Here is a 22572-nt window from a genome sequence, read left to right on the forward strand (position 1 = left end):
CAGGCAATACAGAGTTAACACAAGATTACAAAGCACTCAACAACTTTTCTCTCACACAATACATACTCGCATAACTCTCTCAAGATAGGATGAAAAACTGAATGATAAAAGAGACCTCACAACCCCTTATTTATAGAACATAAGGGGCGGACCAAACAAGACATAACCGGCTGTTACAACTAACCAACTAACAGAAAAACTAACTAATGAAATACCGAATACATCCTTGACCTACCTCCTGAGACTTTTAACTAATCTAAGACAAATGATTTAACAGCTGCCTATTAGCATCTCCATGGTGCTTGGCATGATCATTGCAACCTCATCCTATCCAATACTTTTACCCTTAAATAAAAGTATATTAGGAAGTATCTTTTGTAGCATTTCCATGTTCTTGGATATCAGCAATATATGAATTCAACAGCTGCCTAGGGAATGGCAACTGGTAACTCAAGGACTTGCTACCTTGCTTTGTCTCTACTTGTTCTTCCTTAACCTACCTCAATGTTGCATGGCATACCATGTGAACCTCTCTAATTCATTATAATATTTGCTAGCTCAAGGGAGAGCACAAGTCTCCCTCTTTGAGTCTACCTACAATGAGGTGTGCTTTTACTGGTGGAAACTCAGCTTGAGTGCACTTTGAATACTTCAAATCTTTTTGAGCAGATTCTACCTTAGCTCTCACGATCAACCCTCTATGGAGTAACTCCACTAAAAAATGAGCCATCCTCTATTAGACTATCCACAATAGCTCTCACGAAGTCCTTGCTTCTTTAAGTGGAATCTCCCTTCGCTATGTCCATACTAAGACACATTTGTAGGATGTTCTCTTTGGAACCTAGTTAAGGAAGGTTTAGGTACCCCATCCTCGAGACCTTGATGGACCGGTAGATCAAAAAGAGCTTGATCACACTAGTGAGGACTTTTTGTCTGCCAACTGAAGAGAGAGATCCTACATGGACAAATAAAAAGTTGTGCCTTGGAGCTTGGATAGAATTCTTACCTACCCCATGCAATTTGTGGAGGAAGTGCATGACTACTTTGAAGATGTTAGTGTCGGATTTTGGTTTTGACGAGGGAATTCTCCTCTAGAACAAAGGAGAATTAGGGAGGTTTATGGAGAGAATTGAGGGGGAAGAATGAGAGGAGTCAAGAGAGAAGATGAAAGTGAGGTGGGAAAGAGACTTCAGTTTGTAATCATCAATGCCTTCTCTTTGCGTGGGATTGGGGTTATATACTGATCCTCCGCTGGAAATAGGCGCTAAATTCAAAATTAGCATAACTGCCTACTTCTAGGTTATTACAGTAGAGCCCTTACTATCTACGCAACATACAATTATGCCCCCTTGCCCTTATAACTTGCGGGCACATGACGATTCCCCTCCTTTTCAAACATTTCTTGTTCGCAAGAAATCTAGAATTGGTTGGTTGGGTAGGTACTCACAAGTATTGTTCTCCGGATGTAGGTTAGACCAGCGGACTAGTATTTGTGTAATCGAGACCCCTTGCTTGTGGATGACCCTTTTGTCCACTATGGCTGTGGGCTCTGCCTCTTGGTTGGCTTTTGTAGTCATAGGGGGTAAGGTGGAACTCATTGGATTGCTTTTGTAGTCGGGTTGTATTTGGGAACTGTCATGACCCAAGGAACAATAAAAGAGCATCATGGCAATATGGTTGCTATAGTTTGTCACGAGACTAGGGAGACTATAATTTTGCAGCCAAGTTTTGTATCGGTTTAGATATTACTTTCTTGTATTGCTTTAGTATTTCATTCTCTTGTTTGTATTTCATTTCTAGCTGGTTAGTTTGTTATGACAGAATTTGCCAGGTGTCCATGTGTTAGAATAGGACAAATCAGTTAGTCAGAGGGGGTGTGATATGCTGTGGCAGCACCCACGGTTCAAGCTATATAAGCTTGGTCCTTCTTCTGTAAAAGATATGTTGGAAATTGATATTGAATCTCTGATTTTCCTCTCTACATTTCTCCCTCTCGTTTCTCTCTATTACTCTCCCTTTCTACTGATTTCTCCCGCCATTTCTGCCCCATTTCCCTCTCCAAACATTCTGTTCTCAGTTCTCTTTCAATTCTGATTTCTTCTCCAATTCAATTCCTCCCCCAATTATTTTTTAAACCTGTTATGAACCATAGGATCATGACAAATTGGTATCAGAGCCACTGTTCCTTGGCGGTTCTCTCTGTTAAGTGATTCCAGCTAGGGCTGGCAATTTTGGACACAACTCGATTACATGACACGGCACGGAGTTAAGCGGGTTAGGGTTGGGGTTAATCAGGTTCGGGTCATAAACGGGTCAACCCGTTTATGACACGATTATTTTCGTGTCTTAGGCGGGTTAACCCGTCTAACCCGTTTAGACAAGAAATGACACGTTTAATTAAACATGTTAACGGGTTGACCCGAACACGTTAACACGATTATATACGAAATGACACGTTTAATTAAAATGGTTAGTGGGTTGATCTGAACACGTTAACACGATTATACATGAAATAACACGTTTAAAACTAAATAACACGTTTAACAGGTGACACGACACGACACGACACGTTTAGTTAAACGGGTTAAACGGGTCGTGTCGTGTTACACGTTTAATAAACGTGTCGTGTTCGGGTTTAAGGAATTTAACACGATTATTAAACGGGTTGTGTTCGGGTTAGTTTGATACGTGTTATACGTGTGTTTCGACACGACACGATTACGACCCGCCAACACGAATTGCCACCCCTAATTCCAGTGAATACAAGGATTCCAACGAGTTTCCTTGGTTACGGTGTGATAGGCGAATTCAGCTTCCCGTGAGTTCGACGGAGGAGTGGCTCTTGGCTTGAGAATTCCGAAAGTGTGTTCGAGTCTTGAAGACGAAGCCGACCATTGACGCTTGGCCACGAATTTTAGTGAGTCTTGCTCGAAGTGGAAGGGAACGCAGCTTCAACGTATTTGGAAGCCAAGTCGTAAGCTACTACAACCATCGAATTCTCAATTCTTCAGAATTTCGTTGGTTGCAGCACAATCACTCAAGGAAGGTGTCGCGACCATTTCCAAAGTGATCGCTATTTTGCAGTGGGTGTCGCGATCTGAACTAGCAGTGAGTCCGGTGATTTTGGAATAAGAAGTGATCGCAAATTGGAGTGGGCGTGGTGTTGCGGTCGTACCCATTGCGGGCAGAGATTAACGATCGAAATAGAGGAAGGATTTGGTGTTGTGGTTGTATCAATTGTTGTCATCAGTCGAGGCAGCCTTTCGGTGAATCGCACAATTTGGGTGGACGAGGTGGACGTCTCACCGATTGGAAGCATCAATTGATTGAGTGGAGGAGGAGGCCGACTGAGGAAGGCGAGTGAAGGCGAAACTGGCCTAGGCGCGTGCGACTGAAGCGGAAGACAGGTTGCAGGAGTTTCGCTGGAGTTGATGATAGGGGTGAGGAAGGCTGTTGTAGCCAGTTCAAACGGATTTCGCTGGGCGATTCTGAATTGGAAGGTGATTGGGTGGCAATCGGTGCAAGGAAGGCACTATCGGACTTGAAATTGGAAGGTGATAAAGATTGGGTTAGGTGTGGAAATAGGAGTCGCGGCCAGTAGGGGACGGTGATTGGGTAATAGCAGCTCTTGGCTGGGGTTTTGATTTGAGTGGAAGGCAGAGAAATCAGTTTTTGTAATTAAAGGTCCGAGTCTTGAAGAGGAAGACAGACAGCTGAGGCCGAAAGAAGAAGCGCGGCTGGGAAATCGCTGAACCAATTTAATTCCGGCGAGCATTGAAGGTGAGAAGTGGACTCTTCTAGCTCATCCAGCTCATTGGTTGTTGGTGCTTGAGGCTGTGAGCAAAGGAAACAAGAGGTAGATTTTGGCTGAAAAATTTTGGCTAACTTGTTTGAAGAAGAGCAGTATGTATATAGCTCCTTGGTCTTCAAAGTATGTTGTTGGTGAAAAGGAAGCCAAGGGGAACAATGCATATATGAGATCATTAGAGTCTCAATTGCAGCAGGAGAAAGCTTCATTTTCAGTTGGAATGGAGCCTCAATGGCAGCCAAAGGAGGCTGCATTTTCAGTTGGCAGCAACAAGGAACATAAGAAGGGGATTAGCCAATCGGACAAAGGAACCAGCAGTGGGTTTGATGAAGAGTGTAAGGAATTCGGTCGAATGTTTCGTGAGAAGTTGCAAGAATTTGCAATGATACTATCTAAAAAGTATCATTACAACTTCCCCACCGAATACTTCGATGATTATCAAGGAAATTTCAACAAGGAGGAATTCCTTAAAGTGGAGCAAAAGGAAGGAGGTGTTGCTGAAATGGAGGAGAAAAATGTTGAGGGTGAGCTTCGGGAATATTTCGATGAATAGAAGGAAGATGTGGCTGAATTACCGACAGGGGCAGATGGTTTGTTTGTTGGAAAACCTTCATATGAGGACATCAAGGGTTTGGATTTCTTGGTATTTGAGCAGCCAAAATTGATAATTTTGAGTGGTCACGTGGAAAGGAAGACGGTTAATGAGCTACATTCGCATCTTCGAGTAGAAATTAAGTCAGCTAATGATCCATCCAAGATTGAATCCATCTTTCCTTTGCCTTTTTCAAATTTCTTTCAGGTGAAGGACTTGCTTAGGGACAAGCTCCTTCTACAGTTTCGGTCCGTTATTCCATCAAGCACTTACAGATTTGAACATGAAGTCATTGAGGTCGATCAAGTTGCTTCTATTGAAATTCTAAGCCAAATTATGTCTGGGATGGATCTTGGAAACCTAAGAACAAAGAAGAAGAGGCCTAGGGGGAGAAAGAGGGAACGAGGCATGAAACAAATAGAGAAGACTGGAATTGGGTGAAGAGCATTGGCTACTTGCTGCAAGTTCTTGGGGACAAGAACTCTCTCAAGGAAGGGGGAATTGTCATGACCCAAAGAACAATAAAAGAGCATCATGGTAATATGGTTGCTATAGTTTGTCACGAGACTAGGGAGACTATAATTTTGCGGCCAAGTTTTGTATCGGTTTGGATATTACTTTCTTGTATTGCTTTAGTATTTCATTCTCTTGTTTGTATTTCATTTCTAGCTGGTTAGTTTGTTATGGCAGAATCTGCCAGGTGTCCATGTGTTAGAATAGGACAAATCAGTTAGTTAGAGGGGGTGTGATATGCTTTGGCAACACCCACAGTTCAAGCTATATAAGCTTGGTCCTTCTTCTGTAAAAGATATGCTGGAAATTGATATTGAATCTTTGATTTTTCTCTCTACATTTCTCTCCAATTCTCCCTCTCGTTTCTCTCTATTACTCTCTCCCTTTCTACTGATTTCTCCCCCCATTTCTGCCCCATTTCCCTCTCCAAACATTCTATTCTCAGTTCTCTTTCAATTCTGATTTCTTCTCCAATTCAATTCCTCCCCCAATTACTTCTTAAACCTGTTATGAACCCTAGGATCATGACAAGAACCTTCCGATAGTTGAAGTTTGTAGGTTGCTTTACCTAACCGAGCAACAACTGTATAGGGACCGTAGAACTTCAGGCTTAGTTTGGTCACCTGTACTCGTAAGAGAGCCTTCAAGTGGGCTTGTCTTAGCTTCAAATATATTGCTTCTCCAATTGTGAATCCCTCTCACTTCTCTTCTTATTCGCAAATTGTTTCATCCTATTCTAGGCGTTGGCCAATTCCTTCTTTAATGTACTTAGTACTTGCTGTCTTTGATGTAAATAAGTCTCTTGTGTTGCCATTGATATGAGCCCTCCCAGGATTGGTAGAATTGGTGTCTTATAGCCATATAAGGCTTCGAGTGGAGTCATCTTTAGGGCACTATGGTAGCACGAGTTGTACCACCATTGGGCCAATGGTAGCCATTTGTGCCACTCGGCAGGATGCATGAAGCATAGGCAATGGAGGTATGTCTCCAAACATTGGTTAACCCACTTCGTCTACCCATCTGTTTTTGGATTGTAGGTTGAGGACATGTGGAGTTGAGTACCTAATGACAACATTAGTTCCTTCCACAATATACTTGTGAAGACCTTATCCCGGTTTGAGACAATTGATTGTGGGATCCCATGAAATTTCCCCACCTGGTCTAGGAATGCCCTTGCTAGATCTTGGGTGGTAAAGGGGTGAACCAAGTTGATGAAGTGGGCGTACTTGGTGAACTTGTCTACTACCTCCAAGATACAATCACTTCCTTTAGACCTCAGGAACCCTTCCACACAATCCATGGTGATATTAGTTCAAGCCTATTTGGGTATTGGTAATGGCTATAGTAAGCCTTTGTGTGTGTGTGTGTGTGTGTTGGGGGGGGGGGGGGGGGGGGGTATAGTCTTGTGCTTACATTGTTTATAGATGCCACCTGCCATGATACACTCATTCATCATTTTTTTCAGTCGCGACCAATAAAAAGGTTGCTTGACCCGATAATAGGTATTATTTGTGCTTGAATGGCCCCTAATTGGAGATCCATGTAGAGAGTGAAGTATTTTCTCCCGTAGTGTGTCACAGTCTTTGATCACCAATCTCCCTTTGTACCTGAGTAAGTCGTCGTTTGTAGTATGCCTTTGTCTGCAAGGAGGATCTAGGATTAATTGTTCCATAAACTCCTTGGTCCACTCCCCGTTCTCCTAGCGGGAAGTACCCTCTTGATACCAATCTAGATTGATGGAGGTGATGGCTGCTGATGTTCCCTTCTCAAAACAACAGGAGAGGGTGTCTACAGCCTTGTCCTCTTGCCCCTTTTTTGTACTGGATCACATAGTCTAGCCCCATTAATTTTGACATTCCTTTCTCCTGCAAGTGAGTATGAAGTTTCTGATGTAAAAGAAACTTCAAACTCCCATGGTCAGTGTTAATAATAAATTGCCCCCCTTCTAGATAGTGCTTCCATTTTTCAACCACAATGAGAACTACCAACAGTTCTTTGTCATATACACTAAGGCCAAAGTGTTTGGGAGCCAATGCTTGACTAATGAAGGCTAGGGGTTTGCCATCTTGCATTTGTACTGCTCCCACCCTGTTGTTGCTTGCATCTGTCTCCAATACAAACTGTTTGTTGAAATTGAGTAGACTTAGGGTGGGCACTTCACTCATTGCCTTTTTCAATAACCCAGAGGACTTTTCTACCTTTTCATTCCAGTGGAATCCCTCCTTTAACAATTTCGTCAGTGGCTTACTAATCACTCCATAGTTTCTCACAAACCGCCGATAGTACCTAGTGAGCCCCTAGAATCCCCACAAGGCCGTGATTGTAGTAGGTTCGGGCCATGAAGTCATTGCTGCTATGTTTTTGGGATCCGTTCCCAAGGTACTCAACATTAAGTTGTGCAATTGCACACTTTGATTTCTTGATGTACAGCTAGTTGAGCCTAAGGACTTGAAGTGTGGTTTGTAGGTGCTCTAAGTGTTGTGAAAAAGAGGAACTGTAGATCAGTATGTCATCAAAGAATACAAGGATGAATTGATGAGGTGGAAGAGCATCACCATGAATTCATAATGCCCTTGGTGGGTCCGGAAGGTGGTTTTGTGTATGTCATTTGGGTTCATATGAATCTGATGGTATTTTGATTGTAGGTCTAGTTTGGTGAACACTTTGGCCCCCTTCATTTATCCAATAGGTCTTCTATGATGGGTATGAGAAATTTGTTTTTGACTATGAGTGAGTTGAGTTGATGGTAGCCAACACAAAAATGCCAACTATCGTCCTTCTTTTTAACAAGGAGTGCTGGAGAGGTATAAGGACAAAGGCTGGGTCTGATGATGGACCTTTGTAGCACGTCCTTGATCATCTTTCTTATCTCAGCCTTCTGTTTGGGAGGATAACAGAAGGATCGTATGCTTATGGGTTCAGTGTTAGGCTTGAGGTTAATTATGTGGTCCAGTGGTCTCTCTGACGGTAGAGCATTGGGTTCCACAAATAAATCCTGGAACTCAACTAGAAGTGAATCAAGAGGATCAAGTTCTTGTACCTTCCATGGAGTTTGGTGGCTGGCCGTTAGTGGTTAGCATCAGTTCTCCTCCTAGTTCCATTTCTCCTCCATTTGTTCCATTGCACGAACTGGAAATAGTTGTGCTACCTGCAATAATTTGTTTCTGAACATCTTTTGCAACTTCTTTTCGGTTATTATCTTGCACAACCCTGCCTTCACACTGCCAGTTAATGTCATTCTCCTACCCTTCTTTTCAAATGTTACCTCCATCTTATTGAAATCGAAACAAATTGGGCTCACATTCTTCATCCAATCAACTCCCGGAACAATGTAACAGCCTCCAAGCTTTAGCAACCACAGGTTTGCTTCAAACTTCTCCCTGCACATTTGCCAGTAGAATCCCACACAAGCTGATTTACAAATCAACTTCTGGCCACTATCACTGAAAAAGGGTGTGTGCGTGTAAGGTTACACTTCAGCTTCCTTGCAGTTCCGTCATCTAAGAAGCTGTGGGTTTCTGCTATCTATCAGTATCATCAGCTTCTTGTCCTAGGTTCTGCCCTCCAGCTTGATTATTTTACTGTTGGTCAGCCCCCTTAATGTGTACAGTGATATCTCCACCTTCTCCTCCCCTTCAGTTTCCACATGATTGGTATCCTCTTCTTCCTCCCCTTCCAATAGTAGTAGTTGTCTCTTGCATTGATGCCTCGGGGAATATTTATCTCCATAGCGGAAACAGAGGCTGTCCTGCCTCCTTTGTTCTAGGATCCTTCCTGCTAAGGGTTGAGCAGGGGTGATGACTGCCATTCCCTTATTTCCTTGACTATTCTTTCCACTCTCCTTGTGGAACCCCTTGTTTCCCTTCTGGGGTGAGCCTATGTGCGTCACTCTTCCCATCCATCTTTGTTTCTTCATGAGAGCCTTCATTGTAAATTCTTGTAACTTAGCACATTCGGCTGACTACTTAGTAGTCTCAAGTTGGAACGTCTTAACTGTAGGGCGTAGCTCTTCACTCAAGCCATTGATAAAGTTTGAGACGAAGTATTCCTTTGTGAGCGTGGAATTTAGAATTAGCATAAGCGATTTGAGCTCTTCAAATTTCAATTGATATAACTGCATGATCCCCTCCTGTTTAAGCTTGTTGAACTCTTCTACAATGTCTAACATGCTCCAATCTTTGAAATGTTCACACAAGTTGTTAGAATTGAGAGCATTGACAGCCTTTAAACACATGCAAGAAACCAATCAAACACCACTCAACACACTCACAACTCACTGGCTAACAAACTACAACACATCAGATAATAAAGATCATAATTTAAAAGCATAAACAGAACAAGAAAGACAACGGTTTTTATCCTGGTTCATCCCACGTAAATGGCACTACATCCAGCCTTGAAACCACCACCGAGCAACCATCTTTATTGATGGATAATAGTATAGGACTTTCCCTCTTTATCTCTCCCACGATACAAGCTTTTCCAATAATGTACAAGACTATTTTAATTCACAGCCTTCTCAATCTCGTCTCTCGTGAAAACAGGAAGAAAACATGTTATTCTTAGACCCTCAGCCCCCCTACCCTATTTATAGAAAATAGGGTGATATTTTCTAGGGCCGGTTATGACATTACCGGATTTGCCCTCCACTAATAACTAATATTACAAGAGTGCCACCTCCTATCAACTACCCCATAACCGCATACAAAACATTGCACATAATCCTATCACTAATTCAAGACAATCTTGAACACAAGTCCTACAAACTCCGCCCATAGACTTGTCCTTCACCCTAGTCCACCCTTGAAACCAGACATCCCTAACATCATTAAGATGAGTAGCAGCTAAGGTTACCTTATGCTGTTCGGCCACGTTATAGATGCTAAACATACGTCAGCGCCTAACCCACCACCTTGGGTTTTGGCCATCAAATAAAGGAATCTCTATCTTTGGCATTGGAAATCGGGTTGATTTGGAACAGCGGGAGCTCCTTGCCTTCTCTCTGCATTATTCTCTCCTACCATTTGGGGTTCTACCTCAAATTCCGATGATCCCTTGGATCAGTGGGCCACTCCATGCTTGGGAAGTATTGGTTCAGATCTCTCTCTAGATGGAAATTCGGGAGAGAGCTTTAACTGGAATCTGGTTGGTGAACATTACTATGAATTGTTGCATCTGATCCTGTTGTTATTGATTTTGCTTGCGCATTTGGTCTTGCAGCCGATTGTGCTGATCATGACTCTCCTTGCGCCATCTTTCCATTGCTCCTTCTATCCTTCTTTCCACCATCGACTCCACCGATGTCTCTAGCTTACCCATCCGAATTTGCATATCTGCCATTGCTGCTGTAACTTGTTGCAACTATGATTCCATCTACTTCATTCTTGTTCCATCGGCCATGGTGATGAAGATAATGTCTGAAGACTGCTGCCCTAAATTGTGCTTTGATACCAATTTGTCAGACAGTTTTGACAAGGGAATTCTCCTCTGGAACTAAGGAGAATTAGGGAGGTTTATGGAGAGAATTGAGAGAAGAGTCGAGAGAGAAGATGAAAGTGAGAGGCGGGAAAGAGAATTCAGTTTGTAATCATCAATGCCTTCTCTTTGCACGGGATCAGGTTTATATACTGATCCTCCACTGGAAATTGGCGCTAAATTCAAAATTAGCATAACTGCCTACTTCTAGGTTAATTACAGTAGAGCCCTTACTACCAACGCAACATACAATTATGCCCCCTTGCCCTTATAACTTGCGGGCACATGACAGTTAGCTCAAGGTGTTGGCTCCATGCATATCTTCTCAGAGCTCCATGACCAACATTACGTCCATTAGCAAAGCATCAAGTGATATTTAACCTACTGCATTGATGCCAGCTATTTAACTTCTTAAATCTTTGTGATGTTTGTTGGAGTTTCATGAACTGCTACTCAATTGAAACTGTCTATGGTTATTTACTGTGCAACAGCACCGCTCAAGCATCTGATGATTAGTAATCTGATTTCCAAGGTCATTGATTGTGTTTGCTTGCTGTGGCATCTGTGCTAACATTTATATATATAATGAAACGAATGTGGATTCAGCTCAAGCTTTTTTGTGGGCTGAGTTCATGACTTTCTAGCATTTGCACATTATAACTGGCAACTGCATACCTTTAGACTACATAGAGAAGGCAAACCGGAAGATTTGAAGAAGATTAGTAACTGCACCATAGAACCGATGAGCTCCGCGTCCTATCCATGTAGAAAAAAACCCCTATGCAAGAAGTGCACATGCAGGTATTAAATTCTGGCATGACAAATTGTAGAAAAGTTAGGATGTTGTAACCAGAGGACATGCTAATAAAAACATATTTGTTTTACATGAATGCTTAAAAGTTAAGACTAATAGATATTCCTTCGTTTTTGTATTATAGATTTGTCAATATTATATTAAATGGGCATGGGTGTTCTCGTGGGGACTTGTATACTTCCTACAAAATAATATATCACGTTTACATGGGTGTTGAAGAACATTGGATGAGTGTTTATGTCCAAGATGTGTCTGACATGGATAGGCACCTTTCCATGCTTCTTAGACAAACTGTATCCTTATGAAGGGAAGGTAAGAACAAAATTCACCTTACTTGTGTAGTTGGTCTAGCTAGATGTATTTTATTCGTCATCCTTGTTTGTTACGTTATTCCAAGAAAGATCAATTTTGGCTTGGATGAATTGTTCAAAAATGAAGGGGAGATTATGGAGGAAGCTACTTGTAGGACCATTATGAATTAAAAATTAATAATGGTTGTCGAGTGTTTATTAATTAATATCAAATATAATTAATCCAGGGCAACTTATTATGAATGAAGGACCATTTAAACTGTGTTCTTAAATCCCCAAACATTGTGGAGCAGTGAGGTAATTTGAAACCAAGGAACTTCTTTACCATTCTTCAGAAATGGTATTGAGTTTCGCTTGTAATTAGGTGTGCTTCCAACTTAGTGTGGTGATTTCCATGATGATGGTTTTGTTTGATAATGACTCGGCCTTTCCAAGGGCTGCGTAGAATGATGGTTTGCTTGATTTGTTGGCTGGAGAATGGAAGATATAAAGGAGACGGTTAGAACAGATAGGTTTGGGGACTCCTTTGTAGAGGATCCAATCATATTTCAGATTTGGGGAGACCTGGGCTGGTTAGAAATGGATGAAATAGTGGCAATAGAGGTTTGGAGGAGCACAGCAGGAGGCAAAGAAGCCTCTTTGGAGCATTGCAACTAAGAATGTTTTTTCCTCATGCGAAGCATTTTACTTATGGACAACTTCTGAAATTAAAATGGGTGTTCCAACTTAAAATTGTACTACATTCATATTGTACATATGAGGTGATTCGTATTCTATGGTCTGATTATATGCTTGTATATTTGTTACTCCGGTAAATGGGCATATGTTTATGTGCTGTGTTGGTATGATATCCCATTCGGTCGGTCCACTTGTACTGGTCTCTCTCCAATCCAGATGATTTCTTTGAAAATTTGTCTGTCTGCACGTGGATGTATGCTGTGCATATATTGGTTAATGATCCGATTCCTAGCTGGCTACTTGTGTGTACGATTGCTTCATTTTCAAGTGAGTAATTGTGGCAAGGTTTTGTGAAAATAGAGAGAGAACGGGCACTGCACTGGTGTCTCATTTTTTTATTTTGTTAATTCATTTCATTTTATCGATATAATTTGAATAATGAGTGCTGATTGAATATTAATATTTATTATTCAACCAATTTATATAAAATTGAAAATTAACTTATTTCTAAAATTATATTTGTGTTCTTAACTATTTTACGTTTTCTTCGTTAAAAGTGTTACTGAAATTTTAAAAATAAAATAATGTAAAGAAGCACGTGAACAGTGAAATGATTTATTTAGAAATAAAAAATAAATAAAACTTTGTTCAAGAACTCTTGCTGTATTTTAGGCTCAAATTGGAAGGGAGATATAAGGATTATTTCTAGACAATTTTTATCTAAAGATAAAAAATAAGATTTTGTATAAATAAAATAACGTCCGGAAATTAATTATGCATTGGTTGGACTACTGTCGGCAAAAAAAAATTTCTGTTTAAGTTGGCCTCTTGTTGAAAATTTTTATATTACTAACAATCAGGGTTGGCTCTAAAAGATTAGGATTTTAAGCAAAATTTTATATGTATCCTAACATCTCAGGTTCTTAGTATTATTTAATATCTAACATCTCAGGTTCTTAATATTATTTAATATTATATATATATATATATATATAATATGAGATGACCATGCCAACAAGGTAAGGACCAACCTTGGTGGGGGGCCAAGGCAGATTGGCTATGCTTAGTGCTGGCTCCGCTAACATTAAGGAAAGAAAAATATGCATGCTGACAAATAATATTGAACATTCTTATGATTTAGGAGGAGAGGAGTTTTCACATTGGCTTGTTATGTTCTCAATTAAAAAGAAATTGAAAATCATACAAGTTATATTTTAAAAGTTATTTCTATCTGTGAAACTCAAATATCATCATCATCATCATCCAGCTGTGTAATGTATGAAAAAACTGGAAGATTCCAATTCTTAATGAATTGTAAAAAATCTTGGTGTCTGTCAACACAACAGTAGACTTTGAACTTCAAAAAATTTCAATGGAAATGGAAATACAAATTTTGTACATTCTATTCAGTCATTTATTAAACTAATAATGATATGACAAATGTTGAAAATAATGAAAAAAAAATAAATTTCAATTTTAATTGTTGGGTCCAAACTCCAAACTCCAAAGATTGGGAAAAAAAAAATCAAGTCTTCAGCCAAATGTGGTCGTGGTTGGAAGACGTCTGGTGTCCAATTTTCGTGATAAGATAGAGCAAGGGGGTAACGTGGCATAGCTCCATTGGGCGACCCCCTTCCTCCTCCCCAATCCAGATTATGTCAGCCCACGTCCAACCAACCAAAACAACAATCCTCGATGTGTTTGCTCACTCTTCTGTAGCAGCAGCAGCAGCAGCAGCAGTATTAGTTCGCATCATCTCTTAATTACTTAAAACCCAACCCAGAACAAGGCTTTGATTCTCCTGCAATTGCAATGGCTCTCCATTTTTGACTTGCTTTTCCTCCTCTCCTCTCCTTTCTTTTTTCCTAAATCCCATTTCTTCATGGCTCAAGCTCTCCCTTCCAATTCATTCCTCCTCAACTCAACGCCCTCCTCAAGGTTAACAACCCTCGGGAACCGCCGTCTCAGGGTTGTCGCCAAAAGGGCTGGACCTTTTCCGCCCTTCCGCCTGGGCAAACCGGCCGATGACGACTCCGACGAACCACCCCAAGCGGATGATAAACCTTCCAACCCCTTCTCCTTCAATTTTGGCAAAGTTTCGGAGATGAAATCTTTGATCCCGACCTCTTCTTCTGGCCTAGCTTTTGGAAACCTCAGAAGGAAAGACCCCAGCACGGTGTTCGTCGCCGGCGCAACCGGCCAGGCCGGCATTCGCATAACCCAGACCCTGTTGCGGCAAGGCTTCACGGTTAGGGCCGGCGTGCCGGACCTCGGCGCCGCGCAGGAGCTCGCTCAACTCGCTGCCAGATACAAGGTTTGCCTCTTCTGTTCTGCCTTGAACAAATGTGTTCAATAAGCAGAAATTTGTTATTCCAAATGCTCTGCCTCATCATATCATATTTGAAACAGTTTACAGTTACGAACATACATACTGTCACTCTATGAAGATATTATTTTATTTTTTGAAATTTCAACAAGGACGAAGTCTTGTTAAATTGTGTGACTTCACACTGATCCTTTGGTACCATAACCGGACGATCACCGCAGATCATCTCGAATGACGAATCAAGACGCCTCAACGCTGTCGAGTCCACCTTCGAAGACGCTGAATCGATCGCGAAGGCGATCGGAAACTCCAGCAAGGTGGTACTCACCATCGGCCTGGAAGAAAACGGTCCCACCGGAGCGGTCACCACATCGGACGCTTTACAGGTCATCCAGGCCGCTCAATTGGCCGGCGTAGGCCACGTGGCGATAATCTACGACGGATCACTCTCCGCCTCCACTTACAACGTGCTGGATGGCATCTCGTCTTTCTTCAACAACCTCTTCTCGCGGTCTCAGCCCTTGACGATGGCAGAGTTCCTGCAGAAGGTAGTGGAAACCGACATCGGATACACGCTCTTGAAGGCGCGGTTGACGGAGGATTTCTCGCCGGAGAGTTCGTATAGCGTCGTCTTGTCGGCGGAAGAGAGCGCCAATGCATACGACTACAAAGTAATGTAATGTATGCGATAATTTCCTTTTCGTTCATTCGCGCAACATTGTGACGATGTTAAATTATTTGTAGTTGTCTGTACGTCGAGCTCTTCTTGGCTGATTTTGATTCTAATTTACAAAAAAATCATTTTTCTTGAACTTTATGTTTAGGTAGCCAAGTCGCAGATTGCGTCTCTGGTGGCAGATGTCTTCTCCAACACTGCAATTGCAGAAAATAAGGTAGAATTGTCTCCCAGCTAGAGGCTTTCAGACGATTGATTGTGTTTGAGTTACTTGTTAATTGCTTTTGGTTCACCCGTATTTATTGATCATTTGGCTTATTTTCTCTTTTTAGGTGGTAGAAGTTTATACTGATCCAAAAGCTCCATCGAAGTCCGTCGATGAACTATTCGGGTAATTGCAGTCGTAATACGCTTGCTTCGGCTGTGAATGTGAATAGGGAGAGAAATTATTGAAGATTATGCTCAAATTATGTGACATTTCCTGTGACCCTGCTGTTACCTGTACCTATCATGATAAATCCTATCTAATCTACAAATACGAGAATCACAATAGTTAATAGTCACGATCCACAATAATGATGACAATCCCAAGTCTAGGTGGAGCTGACTACTACATTAATTTTAGACCTTTATACATTTGTCTATCCATGACCGTATTCTACGTGGTGCTATTCTTTTGTCATGTTCTATCAATCTTCTTCTCACATACTTAAATCATCTTAATATTCTTAACAAGTGCCTCTCCAAACCTTATTACATATGACTTTGTTTCTTATTTGACTTTTCTAGTGTGGTTAGATATCTATCTTAACTTTCTCATTTCTGCTACACATTTATATTTTGCATATTTTGGCACTTGACTGCCAACTGTCTGAGCTGTATAGCAAAAATGGTTTTATAGCCATTCAATAAAGCTTTTCTTTTAACTTGCATTTATTTCTGCACTTTAACCATCCTACCTTGTGATCTTATATGACTAACACCCCTCCATAATCTCCCCTTATGTTAAATTCAAAATGTCAAAACCGATCCTTTTTGGGAATAATTTATCCCCAAGTTTCACAAAGCGTCTATTTTTACTTAACTCACTTTTCACACATTCAGTCTTCAGCCTACTTAATTTGAAACCTTTGGATTCTAAGGTGTGCTTCTATCATTTTCATTACACTGAATTAATAATTTTCATTTGTATCTGCGTATAATGATGGAGAAACTCCCATGCTTGTAGTTAGGAATGTAGCCTCAAATTAGAATCTTGTATGACCTTTCCTTTTAGTGCAATCCCTGAGGATGGAAGAAGAAAGGCCTACGCAGAAGCTCTAGCAAAGGCGAAAGCCGAGGAAGAAGCTAGAATAGCCAGTGAGAAAGCTCTTGAAGCCACAGAAGCAGCAAAGAAGCTAGCAAAAGAAGTGAAAAAGCTCGAAGAGCAACAAGTTCAGGCTTCTAATCTTGCTGAAGAGGCAGAAGCAAAGGCAACAAACGCAGGGTCTTCAGTGGAAAGCCTCTTGGGTAGAGCAAAAGAGATTGGTTCAGGACTGTCTTGGGAAAAATTCAGCTCGCAGATTACAACTGCAGTTCAAAAGCCCACCGAGATGAAGCCCAAAGTGCAGATTGCAACTGTGAGGGGACAGGCCAAAGCTCGAATTCTGCCATCCAAGAAAGCAGTTGTCAAACAGCCAGCCCCAAAACCAAAGGAGCCATGGACTGTAAAGGCGAAAGAACCGGCAGAGTCCAAGGCAGAAGTGAGAAAAATTTTTGGTGGGCTGTTTCAGCAAGAAACCATCTATGTTGATGATGCTTGAAAATAGCTTTCTGAACTCAATCTTTAGGTCTATAATTTGGTTTAAAATCATATTATTTGTATTGAATGGGTGAACCATTCAGCAAGACATGCCTATGTACTTGCATATTTGTTTCAGGGAATAATATTTATCTTTTTCTGAGTCAGCTAACCATGCCCGGGGCATGCCAGGAGAAGCCCCAGAATGACCAAAACATGTGAAGATCAACTGTAAATATGATTTTAATTGATCAACTTTCACGAGACTATTATGGCCAAGGCCTAGTTTTCATCATTAGCTACATGATGTGCGTGTTAAAAGGTAGCTACAACTCACATGAATGAACATCACTAATCTAATTTGTCTTGCATTTCCTCTGGTTTATTACGTCCAGCTCTAGTTTACGCTGCTTCATCTGGCTATTTCTAATTTGCTCAGCCTCTTCAGCCTTCAGCATGTCATCTATGACTGTTGCTGCAAACTCCGGGGCAATCCAACAAAAGGTTACATACTTACCCAGTAAATTATTCATCAGCAGATTCTGCACTTTACTGCTACTTTTAGCACTGCTACTTTCAGCCTTGATCCTAAGTCTAATTTACATCCGCTCGTCCGACCATCTCTGCTGCCAATTCTACATCCCCTTCTCCAGCTCAAGCCCAGAGTGGGATACTTACAGTGCCTACTCTCCCACTGATATCACCCACCTGGTTTTTGGAATCGCCGGCTCTTCAAACACATGGAAGGACAAGAAATGGCAGATTGAAGCATGGTGGCGGCCGAACATTACCAGAGGATACCTCTTCCTGGACAGGCCTCCAACCGAGTATCTTCCATGGCCTTCAACTGTCGATCCGCCATTTCGAATCAGAAAGTATGGCAAGGATCTGATACCGTCTGCCATCGGAATGGTGAGGACGATGGTGGAGACGTTTAAAACTGAAAACAGGGGCGATGTGAGGTGGTATGTGATGGCTGAAGATGACACTGTTCTTTTCGTGGACAATTTGGTGGAGGTTCTTGGGAAATACGATCACAGGAAGTACTACTACATAGGGAGAAATTCAGAGTGCATAGTGAATAATGTGCGTGGAGCATTTGAAATGGCATTTGGTGGAGGCGGGTATGCTTTGAGTTACCCTCTGGCGAAGGCATTGGCTAAGAACTTGGATGTTTGTATCAAAAGGTATCCCCCTGTGTATGGGAGTGACCTTATTCTGCACTTATGTGTTGCTGATTTGGGAGTCTCTCTAACTCATCAGAAGGGCTTTCATCAGGTATTATTCTTATGTTTCAAAATAGTAATAGCCCACAAATCACGTGAGACTAGATGATAAGAAGTATGTAGAAATATATGCATAAACTCGTCCTTGGTCAAATACCATACCCTTCGGGGTTAGACCAGGGGCGTCTTCTACTCCTTCACATGTCAAATTAAGGTAAAAATTGCATGTTTCTTACAGATTGATCTACGAGGGGACATTTCAGGATATCTATCAGCCCACCCACAATCTCCTCTGCTCTCCCTCCATCGACTTGAAGCTGTAAAACCCATCTTCCCCTTCATGAACCACCGTGAATCCGTCAGCCACCTCATGAAAGCCGCAGCAGCTGGCGAACCACGCTTACTGCAACAAACCGTGTGCTACGATGATTACAAGCAAAGCAACTGGAGCTTCTCCATTTCATGGGGCTACTCGGCTCATATTTACGAGAGCTTCATTCCTCCCAGCATTCTCCAGAGGCCAATTGAGACCTTTTTCCCGTGGCAAAAGGGTGCGTATCCGCCGTACATGTTCAACACTCGCAGCCCTTCTAGTGATCCTTGCGAAGCTCCCCACCTTTTCTTCTTCGATTCGGTGGAGGAGAAGATCGGCGGCAGCGTTGTTACGAGCTATGCTCGGAGATGGCCCCGGAGAATGGTAGCTTGTAATTCTTCGAGTAGCCGCCTTTCTGCAGATCACATCTTCAAAATTCATGTTCTCTCGCCAACAAAAAGGCTTGCTGGGGTGAGTGATCATCTCATATTTAGTTTGTTTGTATTCAACTGTTGCTTAATTCTTATTCTAAAATAATGGGTTGTGAAATCTTTCTACCTACTAGACGAAAAATGTACTCTTGAAGAATTAATGACTTTTATACGTTCTTTTACTCCCTTTGCAGGTTGCAAGTAGAAGAGAATGTTGTGATGTTGTAAGCGCGAGTTACATGAATGCTTCGGTGATCAAGCTTAGAGCTTGCATGCAACATGAAATACTGGCCTGACTGTATTATCTGTTAAGATGTTATCTCTCTCTCTCTCTCTCTCTCTCTATATATATATATATATGTAAGTCTTTTGTTTTCAAAAGCAACTTGGCTCACCCATGTGACCATGTCTTATGGCTTGTGATGTTCGTGAGATCTTCTATTAGAACTTCATTAGGACGAGAACTATAAAAGCTAATTTTTGGCTGCATTTTTGTGTTTTATTTTGATAATTATTAAATTTTCCTACAACAAAAATAAAATTACAAGTTCAAATTACTTTGTTTTAGTTTTGGGAAGCTTATGCTGCAACATTCAAATGTAAATGTCTTCGTATTCCGTGGCCATGTTTAGTTTCTGTGAAAGCTTCTCTATTTTAGAGTTATAAAATATTGTAAACAATTTTTGTTTTTGTATAAAATAAGTGGATATGGGTATTTGATGGAGATGTAAATAGAAGATTAAGGGCATCACCTAAAGAATACCCAACTCAAATTCGATATATTAAAGGGACGACTAACAATTTTGACAATTCCTGTACTAAAAAGAGACCATTTTCATTCTTCCCAATTGATCTATAATTTATTATATTATATAAATTAAGCTCTAAAGATAAACTTAATCCACATCCAATAATGCATTTGTCAAAAATTCATTAAATTAAGAGGTGGAAAATTTTTAATATAATTTTCATTTTTTTTTATAAAAATTAGAAAGGCAAGACTAAAAAGAGTCTCTTGTTAGCATATTCTATATATATATATATATATATTGTTTTCTTATTTGAATAATCATATAAAACATTACATCCAATTCACACTATCAATTCAGAAGCAAGAGTGTGATGTGCCCTCCAACCTGGTAGATTGAAGGAGTTATGCATAAGACCTTTTTGAACCCCCATGCTTGAAAACCAATGTAAGAGTAAACTAGACTTTTCAATCTGTCTTTCTATTTTAATGGTTGTATCATTGTTCTATTATTATAAACAGAAATAGCTTCAAACATGCAAATGAATGCCAGCACGCAGACTGAGAGGGTTAGACAGAGTTGAGAAGAGCACCTTAGAGAATTAGAAGACTTGTTCTAATTCTCATCATTCATAAGCAAAAAATTACTCCACAGAGAATAGAGAATTAGAAGACTTGTTCTTCTCAAGTGTAAGAACTTGAAAAAATTAGCAAATAAACGAGAATCTCCAAAACTGAAACTGGATTTAGAAAAACTCATTTTTTATAAACATGTGTTAATTTTCTGAATTTCTAACATTTGAACTTTTCTTCAAATTTAGATATAAAAGGAAAGAATTAGATATAAATCCGTGTAAACAAAGCACTTTGTTAGCCCCTTCCCAAGCTAGAAGGACAACGTTCTTCCCAAGAGAAACAAGTAAATAACTAGATACCATAGTGTCATGTATTGGAATCCACAAAATAACTTGAATGTACGTTTCTTAATTGTTTATTTGCAGCAATAGAATCCATCTACCAGCCAGGTTTCTCTACTTACTGGTAACCCACACCACCGAATGATGACCTGCAGGAATAAATAACCAACGTACAATGGAAAACATATAAGTTCAAGAAATGCTACACTTATCAGTGTTGAACATCAAACTTCACTGTGGAATTAATGTGAAGCTCACGTTCTTAATTTTACAGTCTGGAAGGTTACTGCAGCATATGATATGAGTATCGCAACGCCTTGAAAGTCTTCAATGCGTCCTCCATGCTTTAGGACGTACCCGTGCAACTTCTCTTAAGATCGCACAGAAAATAAAATTTTTATATTTTTGGTAACACCACTGCATTAAATGAAGATTGCCAGGTTCATCAAAACCTGACTAGATGGCACGATAATCCATCAACAACAATAGAAATCCCTTGAAAAATAGGCTTTCCATTATTTGAATTACCATTATAAGAACGGCAAACTTCTGTGTCAACCTATTTTTATAATTCCAATTCTTCACTTCTATTGTAATTGAAACTAGATATCAAAACATGTCAATAGACATTTAGAATCTCGGTATAATTAGGAGCCAAAAGAGAACATGAAATGTAAACTAACAAGTTAAAGGCCAACTTGAAAGTCATTATTAGATGAAAAAAATCAAAGACATAAATTTATGCTCTCCTATTCCGGCCAATTTCCCAAGTGCTAGAATTTATCTTTGAAAACCAAAATTTGCAATAGAAATTATGCATTTTTCAAATTTTCTCAATTATTCTTTTTCCATGCAGTGATGCTGAAAATTTGAATATGTTGTCATCTGAAAACCATCAATAATAGCAATTAAACTACATACAAATTCAAAAGAGCAGGTGGACTAGAGGGAAGGGGGGTGGAGAGAGAGAGAGAGAGAGAGAAAGGGGTGTTGACTTTTTATGGCTTCCTCCCATATCCCACATCGGTTGGGCAGTGGGAGGGAGATCCTCCTTCACCTTATTTAATGCCCCCTTCCCCTTTGTTAAATGTATCCTAACAAGTTTGCATTTATTGCATTTGTACTCCCTCATTTGAGTGTGTATTTCTCTTACACACTTTGTATTTTCTCTCTTTGATATTAGAGAAGATTTGGTGGTGTCCGAGGACGTAGGCCATATTGGTCGAACCTCGTTAATTTTCTGGTGTTCTGTTTATGTTTATATTCAATAGTTTTTATCGGGTATTATTTTGGTGCTTTTGATTTTGGGGAAAATTGCCCGATTTTCCCAACAATTGGTATCAGAGACCAAGGTTCTTAGTATGCTCTGTGGTTGCAGTTGAGTCTGATCTTCCACATCAGAAAAGATTCTTTTTTTTGGCCAAGTTTTTCTTAGTATGCTCTGTGGTTGCAGTTGTGTCTGATCTTCCACATCAGAAAAGATTTTCTTGGATTGTTTCCGCTTTGATAACTATTGAATATAGAAGATGGCAGAGATGGCGGGCGAAAAGAATTCAGAACAATCCACATCGGGAGTTTCTTCTTCGTCCACTTGGGCGAGGAATCTGGCGAATACAAGAATTGCAGTGGAGGTGTTTGATGGCTCGGGTCATTTCGGCATGTGGCAATGCGAGGTTCTAGACGCTCTTTTCCAGCAAGGTCTAGACATCGCCATTGAAGAAAAGAAACCAGAAGATGTTGAAGAAAAAGATTGGAAGACCATCAATCGATTGGCGTGTGGTACAATTCGATCATGTCTGTCCAGAGAGCAGAAGTATGCATTCTTGAAGGAAAATTCTGCCGGTATACTATGGAAGGCATTGGAGGAGAAATTTTTGAAGAAAAGCGGTCAGAATAAGCTCTACATGAAAAAGAGATTGTTCCGCTTTACTTATGTTCCTGGTACCACAATAAATGATCATATC

General features: G+C 40.6%; 2 protein-coding genes across 3 annotated transcripts; both read left to right on the top strand.

Moving 5' to 3' along the window:
- The first annotated feature begins 13871 nt into the window (after nt 1–13871).
- Nucleotides 13872–17140, top strand: LOC127808056 (protein PLASTID TRANSCRIPTIONALLY ACTIVE 16, chloroplastic). The gene is made up of 5 exons (XM_052346391.1): nt 13872–14505; nt 14739–15188; nt 15342–15410; nt 15526–15584; nt 16470–17140. Exons 1-5 carry the CDS (start codon nt 14074–14076, stop codon nt 16993–16995), a joined length of 1536 nt encoding a protein of 511 aa, XP_052202351.1. The 5' UTR covers nt 13872–14073; the 3' UTR covers nt 16996–17140.
- A 6-nt stretch (nt 17141–17146) lies between these two features.
- On the top strand, nt 17147–19544 carry LOC127808048 (uncharacterized). 2 transcript variants are annotated; one of them, XM_052346378.1, is made up of 4 exons: nt 17147–17295; nt 17422–18251; nt 18438–18983; nt 19138–19544. In XM_052346378.1, the coding sequence occupies exons 1-4, from the start codon at nt 17211–17213 to the stop codon at nt 19237–19239; spliced, it is 1563 nt and encodes a 520-aa protein (XP_052202338.1). In that variant the 5' UTR covers nt 17147–17210; the 3' UTR covers nt 19240–19544. The 2 variants fall into 2 exon arrangements, with proteins under 2 accessions (XP_052202338.1, XP_052202329.1); XM_052346369.1 differs by having other exon boundaries at nt 17151–17295; nt 17413–18251.
- The last annotated feature ends 3028 nt before the right edge of the window (nt 19545–22572 follow it).

The sequence above is a fragment of the Diospyros lotus genome, chromosome 1 (assembly GCF_014633365.1).
Source record: "Diospyros lotus cultivar Yz01 chromosome 1, ASM1463336v1, whole genome shotgun sequence".
Lineage (NCBI taxonomy): Eukaryota > Viridiplantae > Streptophyta > Magnoliopsida > Ericales > Ebenaceae > Diospyros > Diospyros lotus.

What these genes read in the sequence shown, in the direction of transcription:
- LOC127808056 (XM_052346391.1), top strand. Translation starts at nt 14,074, where the DNA reads ATGGCTCAAGCTCTCCCTTCCAATTCATTCCTCCTCAACTCAACGCCC. An exon ending in CTGCAATTGCAGAAAATAAG is followed by an intron (nt 15,411 to 15,525) that starts GTAGAATTGTCT and finishes TTCTCTTTTTAG; the next exon opens with GTGGTAGAAGTTTATACTGA. An exon ending in TCCGTCGATGAACTATTCGG is followed by an intron (nt 15,585 to 16,469) that starts GTAATTGCAGTC and finishes CTTTCCTTTTAG; the next exon opens with TGCAATCCCTGAGGATGGAA.
- LOC127808048 (XM_052346369.1), top strand. Translation starts at nt 17,211, where the DNA reads ATGATTTTAATTGATCAACTTTCACGAGACTATTATGGCCAAGGCCTA. An exon ending in CATGATGTGCGTGTTAAAAG is followed by an intron (nt 17,296 to 17,412) that starts GTAGCTACAACT and finishes TAATTTGCTCAG; the next exon opens with CCTCTTCAGCCTTCAGCATG. An exon ending in ATCAGAAGGGCTTTCATCAG is followed by an intron (nt 18,252 to 18,437) that starts GTATTATTCTTA and finishes TGTTTCTTACAG; the next exon opens with ATTGATCTACGAGGGGACAT.